Consider the following 7,389-nt stretch of genomic DNA (forward strand, 5'->3'; position numbering starts at 1 on the left):
CCAAGATTATCTCAGAGCTTTAGAATCCCAAACTATATTAATACACTCGTAAGTATACTTTTGTAACCAGCAAAAAAATTGAAAGCACTTTCTTGACTTCAGAACATGGTCCATTAAAAATAATAGGTTAATAACTACATTTAATGTATACGCTCTTTACAAAGGTTATACCTTCAGAAAACTGGTTACGAATTCTGGGGTTTGGGGTTTTTTTTTATTTTATTTTAAATGAAGTTTACAACATCAGCTGCTGCTTTGCACTTTTTTCTCTTTCCTTTCTGCTCTGAAATTAGAGGTGGAATCTCTTGGGTAAATGCAAAGTCAAAATACTTGTTCAACATGATAGTGTTGAGCTTTGCTGGTAACAAGTTGTGCCTCAATTTCAGCACTTGTGCTTCTGAAAGCTTTCAAGATTGTTTTTCTTGAGGTGTTTGCTGTTTATAGATCTCCAGACAAGAATATGCTCCTGTCTTACAAGCTCCATTTTGGCTACAAGCATGGCCCTGTACTACTTGCCCAGAAATTAAGTACTCTTTTTCTTCCCACACAAATTTATCTCCTAAGCTTCCTTAACATAAGAGTAGATTCTTGTTATGCTGATGATACTCTTACAAAGGAACTTCCACCTACTTCCTCCATCTTCTACACATAATAAACATCCCCACAATCTGTCCAAGCTTTCATCTACTCTCCCACACCAGCACAAGGGTCTTGAATACTTAAGCTGCCCGCTGTAACTGTGGGAAATCATTGGCTGTTTCAGTTTCATAAAACAGATGAACAAAGTACTCTTTCACCACCACAGTTCTCATGTGGTCAAGAGACAGAAAACTGTAATATGGCACTGAATAGCCACTGTTTTGCTGAAGCTAATACTCATTTGGTAGTTGCAGACTGCCAAAAGACACAGGTATCAGCAGCTCAGACTAGCACCTTTTCCACGATTGCTAAATCTTTAACAGAAGAACAGATCTGGTTTTAGAAAAATACCATAGAAGATAGTGAGCCTCATGAAAGAAACAAAGGGAAAAGTGGGTTACCAGCAGTGGAGCAGAAAAGCAACTGTTTTACTATTACATGGGCAATAGAGGTTCATTACTACTCATTGTATGGCACACTGTGATGCTTTCTGGATTGTTTCAATACATCTGCTGTACTTTTCTGCACTGGAAGTCTCACACATCACAAACTGCTGTTTCAATTCTGCACTCACAGTACTCCACAAGATGCTACACTGTACTAGAAGTGAGCTGCAGTATTAACTAAAATTCATTCTACTGCAGGAAAAAGTCTTAAAATATAGCAGTTCTTAATATATACAGACACTCTCATTTAAAGCTCCCTATTTTCCTCCACGCCAAGTGCCAAAGAGTCTCTATTCACACAGGCTGTCAACAGACCTTGAGACATGAACTTTGAGTGTCTTGACAAAACCCCAGTAAGTAAGCTTATTGTAGCTCATAGTTACAGTGAGAAAGACAGATAAGAAAGCCATTTACAGAATTAAGGAGACTTTGCACTTTTCATCATGCCCAGCCCTGGGTAGTTCAGATGGGGTACTTGCAGGCAAGCAGGCAGGCAGGGTCATCGTCAGTTGTTTGAGTTGGGACACCTCATAGATTTCACTGCTCACTCTGAAGACTGGCGACTCATGTGTGCTTTTTAGTTTCTTTGTTTTTAAAAGTCTTTAAAGTTGCATCACTCGGAATCAGATAAGTCACTTTAAACAAAGCAAAGCATTAAGTGTGACAATTTATTTATAACATACTTCCCACCATCACCACCACATACCACCCTGTGAAAGAAAAACCCCTGCTGAAAGGGTGACAATTTTTAGTATGCTTGAAAGGAATTAGACCAACATTGCATCGAGAGCCACTCTAATCAAATTAAGAGCAAAACAGAGGGGGAAATAGTTCAAAGCATACATTTACTTTAAGCATTCTAGATTAGCCTGCTTCTCCACTTCCTTAAAAAGTCAACACACAATTGGTCTAAACTCATACTACTTTCCACATCATGTTTAAAAGACAAGCTAGGCAAGTCTTTAGTATAGAAAAGAAACTCCAATGCTTTTTTAATATAGTTTTCAGATTTCAACAGGGGAACTGGAAACTAGCCTAAACATCGTCTATCCCACATTCAGTCCCTAATATAAGTACTTGCTCAGGAAGTGTAGCTTTAGAGTTCTGACAAAGCCACTATCTTAAGATAGCTTCTTTTGTTAAGAGGACTTCTAGACATATACTTCTGTTAAAGCTTCTGGTTCTTGCAGTTGTAGGTCACGTAGAAGGTCCCAGCATCACACACAACATATTTTTTTCTTTTAACACCACACAGTGTTGAAGCAGCGCTTGGTGCTGAGAATGAATTACTTCCAAGAGGGCAAGTCTTGTGTGCTAATTTTGTAACAGGAAGCATGCTGGAGAGAGAACCAGCAGGCATGGAGAGGCCAGATACGCTGCTACAAAGGAGATAGAGGTAAAGTGTTTGCATTTAGAGTGGGTGTAGTTTGTTCCATAGACTATTCACGAGGCAAAAGACCAAAACTCTTTTCTCAAGCTCTTGTACGAGTAAGGTACAATAAAGTGAAAGTGGCTTGTTTGCTTCTTAAAAAACCAAAACCAACTTCTTCCAAAGCATAATGTATCGACAATTCCTTAACAGATGGGACTCAAGGTCCAGCCTAATAAGCCAGAACTCTTTTTCTAAATCTTCCTGACTTCTCAGTTAAGTGTAACATGTTGCTTTCTCAGCAGTTAAAGAGGGAAGTCCCTCTAAAGAAAAAAATAGGAGGGGTGGTGGTAGAAATTCTGATCCCCACAGAAAATTTTGTCCATATCTATAGTGAGATTCCCTACTGTTCTCTCTCCTTGATTTCTGGAAGCTATTCAGGATTAGAACCTACTAAGATGTTTGAGCAGTATTTTAATCAACACTGCACTGACTCTGGTGCAAATAACACTTGTGCATTAACCTCAAGATACCTTGGTTTTTACAAGAGATTGAATATTTTCCCGTTTTAAACGTTCCCCTATTCCTCTTCAACAGGAAGAGAGTCCTATACAAGTACTTTCTAGTGCCTCTGAATGGGAGAGGGAACAATTTCATGATGCTGCCCAGCAACATCTACTTACATCTTGAAATTATGTTTTACAATTTGATTGGGAAGGGTGGGCAGGGAGAGAAAAAAAATCAATTAAAAAAAAAAAAGAAAAAGAAAAAAGAAGGCAAGAAGAGTCTCCTAAGCTTTTCCTCCACATAAAATGGAGATTAGAACAGATAGCAAAAGCCCTGTTCAGTCAGGAGGGATCCACATCTATTCCTCAAATGTCCTATTGTATGACATCAGAAAGTGCTCTATCAGTGTTAAAAACAAAGTTGTAAATACGGACACTAAGATTTTGGGCAACACAATTATCAGGAAAGGGCCTGACCAAGTTGTGCCAACAGAAACAGGGTTTGGTGGTGTTTTGTTTTTTCTTTTGTGTAGATGCAAAATAGCAAGCCTCCACAAACTTTATTTCTGGAAGTCTCTACAGAAAGCAGAGAACTCTAAGAGGCTAAACCAAGGAGCCCTAACAAGGAAAAGGGGTGTGCTTACAAGGGTCCGTATCTGGTCTCGTATTTAGAAACAATGTTCTTGCATCGTCCCACTTCCTTGCGCAGCTCTGCAACCTCCGTCCTCAGGGCTGTGTTCTCCTTCTCAAGAAAGGCTGCCCGAATTGTGATCTGATTCTCCTTTAATCGCCGAGCATCACGGGAGCGCTTTGCTGCCACATTGTTCTTCTTTCGTCTTGTCCAATATTTCTCATCCTGTAGCAAAACAAAACAAAACAAAAACAACCCCCCACCAAAACAAAACAAAAAAAACAAAATAAAAAGGAGAGGGAAAAAATAAAAAAGCCGAGCTGACAACTCTGTCAGGCAAATGCCTCTTCACTGTATAACAACATCCACGCTGACTGCTATATTGAAGAATCTCCTTCATTGGGTTGCAGGGATCTGACACCAAAATGCAGGCAACAGTAGCGTGAGATTTCATCCTTACACAAGCCTCATCATAGGGTAAACCAAGTGTACTGCTAGAGCTAGGGAGATTAAGAGAACTGGCTACTAAGAAGCTGCCCAAATGAAATGCTCCCTTTTACTTATTTTCAATTCAGGAATGAATTGCCACAGAAAACAACCTGTTCTGTTGTCTGGGTGGCTTAAAGCCAGATCTGACATAATGCTGGGCAAATACATACAGTGGCCTTTGAAAGTGCAGTTAATGAAGATGTAACTTGATAGTTCTGATTTCCATGTATAGCGTAAGTTGCTCCTGCCCAGCAATTATCTCATGATACCAGATCAGCAAGCTGACTTGCCAATTCTATTCTTCATGGTACTTCTGCCCAACCACACAGGTATAGTGCACTAGCTTTATACGTCAGAATATTTGGACAAAGAATCAGGAACTTCGATCAAGGCCTAGGGAAGTTTGCAGCAATAAATCTGTTACCTTTTGCTCATCTGGGACAAAAACCTTCTTGGCTTTTTTAATCATTGGTTGTGGTTTCAGGTCCTCTTCAGTAAACTTGTGTTTGCGAGGATTGAAGAGCTCACCACCAGGCACACTGGACAGCACTAAATCAGCAGGGTCAGGGTTAAAATTCACCTCAACTTCTACGCAGTCAGGATCAATAGGGCTGGGAGTATTTCTCTCATTTTGTGGTGGGGACTCTGGCAACAACAGGAGAAGTTACAATACATTCATCAGGATGAAGAGAATTAACTAAGAAGCCAACTTGGGAATCTTTATTTATTGCCCTACTGTGGACAGTATTTAACAATATTACTTGGTATTTCCTTAAGGTGTGTTTGGTGCTGTAGCACTGCTGGCACAGAGGAAAGCTACAGTCCAGCTTGTAAAACAAACTCTAGGAACATATGCCAGACATGAGCAGACAGATGCAGAACAAGAGTTAATACTTCCTTGGCAAAACCCGCATGCTTTGCACACTTAAGCAGCGCCTTCCACAGCAGGAAGAAGTACAAAACTTGTATCAGCCCAAGTTTTGTACCACAGAAAGCCTGACAGAAACAAACCTGCCCAATGACCCCCATCCCTGGCACATTCAAACATCAGACAATTTTATTTCCAAACAAATGACTAAATAAAAGTGGGTTTGTAACAAATGCAACAGTATTCTACTTTACCACATGGAAAGAAACGTCCCAACAAATTGTCTGACACTGAGAGTGTTCATATGAACTCTGTCATATTTCTCTCTTCTTCACAAACTTCATACACGTGAATTGCAAATATCAGTGCATTCTGAAGTAGTGATCAACGAGTAAGTTCTTCCATATACCACCAAGAAAAAAGCCACACCCTGTGCCTCACTGAAGTAATTCCACATTGTCCTTTCTCTTGCAGATTATTCGAAGAGGCCCTGAGCAAAATGCTTTCTGTCAAGTCTGCTCATAAAATAGTACTGTCAAAGTTCAGTGGCTATCATGTTTAAACTCCAAATCCAGGGCAAAATGCGCTGCCAAATTCTTTAAGAGAAGATCTCCATATCGCAAATGAAGAGTAGATGTTTCCTAGTACCATTTAAGAACAGTTTGTTTCTTTGTTCCCCTGTTCCCACTTCAAAGCTCTACAGAACATCAAACTGCATCATTAACACCGTATCTCTTATCACACTTCACAAGCTAGCATGAAAAAACTGCTTCATTGCTTTTCTCTTAAGCATTGTTATTTGAAGTACATTAAGTTAGTGTAAGTTCACCCAAGCACACCAAATCACCAAGGTAGCCCAAACGACTTGTCAAAAACTATCAAATCTGTTGTAAAACAACCTGAGAAACTATTTTTTCAACATTTCAAACTTCTCACTACACTAGCAATACCAAGAAAGCAAACACTCATCCTGGTGATTCAGCTCTTCTAATTTAAAGAGAGAGACAAATTGCACACTGAGGGACACTCAAGTCATTTTTTTCAGGGGAGGGAAAGGGGAAGAAGAGGAGAGGCAGCATCTGCACAAACTGACACACAGACTAAGGCTCTACATTGAGTATGTTTGTACTATTTAACCTGCCACAGCTACCACTGACAGGTTAGCACGTCTCCTCTTTGATCTAAAGAGGCACCTTTTAATAGAAGAACAACAAAAGTCCCTCACAACCCCATATTATTCCGTCTACCTGTGCTGGAGGCTGCTTCAGACTGCTGGTAAACTGCAGTGGAAGAGGATGATGCAGGAGAACCAGTGGAAGCACTGGCAGACTCCTTTCCTTCCAGCTCAGCCACAGGCAAGAGTGGATTCTGGTTCAAATCCAGGTGAGTAGGGCTGGAAGGAATTCCATTCTCCAGCAGGAACTCATCCAGATCCATGTACTCCAGGTGGAAAGACTCGCCATCGTAAGGAATAGTTTTGTCCCAAATGGGCGGCATAAGGGAAGCTGAGACTGCCATAGTGCTGGCAGCTGCTGCCTCATCTTCCTCAAGCTTTATCTTCTCCTTCTCTTTATCTGAAAGATACAAGTAGGTCACTGTACAAGCTGCAACACAGGAGAGACTCATGGTTTAAGAGCCTAACAAAATTCCCATGAAAGAAAATTCAGTAAGCTATAGTTCTGCCTCATGACAGGATCTGAAAAATCAGATGTTGAAAGGCAACATTCATATGTAACTCAGTATGGAATGCTCTGACTCTCTGTGATGGCTGGACCACAGACATACGAGTATCCTTGAAGAATAGCATCTTTGCTGTGGTAACTTACTAAAGTGTGATACAATACTGCATCTAGCTTATTAACTAGTCACTGCAAAATAGACTGTTTTTCATAGGCCTATCTTGGAAGACAGCAAAAGGGAATGTCCATAATTAGGATTACATGGGAAGCCATTAAGAAAGCTCCAAGGAAGCAGAAGTAGTTTATTCTGTGCACAAAGAAAGAATGTGCAGAAGAATAATCCAGATACATACAAACAAGAATACGGGTTTCGGATTATATTTGAAAATTAGTCAAAAGGGCCAGAGGACACCAGAGACCTGGATGTCTATTGTTCAGTATTTTAGAAGCACTTCTTTCTGAAATGACTCAGCATGTCCACACAAAGCAATAGCTCCAAATGCTGTTCCCTATAGATAGCTCAGAGTACCTACATACAATTTTCACTCTTTGGGGAGATGTCTAATAAGGCATACTCCCACGTCCCACCCCCAAGCCACAAAAGACTGATGAAATTTTCTCCATTTACTGTGCTACAGTGCACATATTACAGGAAAATGGCTGTTTCTATGTTCCTCATAGCTACTGAATCTTAACAATTGTCTGGGACAGAATCCAAGCAGAAAACTCAAGTTATGGAATAATTACATAATTTAAGAGACA

At 40.2% G+C, this 7,389-nt stretch overlaps 1 protein-coding gene across 1 annotated transcript; it reads right to left on the reverse strand.

The window, feature by feature from the left end:
- Positions 1-1,070: 1,070 nt before the first annotated feature.
- TEF (thyrotrophic embryonic factor) lies at positions 1,071-6,552 on the reverse strand (the record flags this gene model as incomplete). Its single annotated transcript, XM_010009691.1, has 4 exons — positions 1,071-1,720; positions 3,605-3,816; positions 4,505-4,725; positions 6,196-6,552. Coding segments are annotated over 4 exons (812 nt in total), but the record flags the coding sequence as incomplete, so codon positions are not given.
- Positions 6,553-7,389: the final 837 nt, after the last annotated feature.

This window comes from Nestor notabilis, unplaced genomic scaffold (genome assembly GCF_000696875.1).
Source record: "Nestor notabilis isolate BGI_N333 unplaced genomic scaffold, ASM69687v1 scaffold32422, whole genome shotgun sequence".
In the NCBI taxonomy this organism is placed as follows: domain Eukaryota; kingdom Metazoa; phylum Chordata; class Aves; order Psittaciformes; family Psittacidae; genus Nestor; species Nestor notabilis.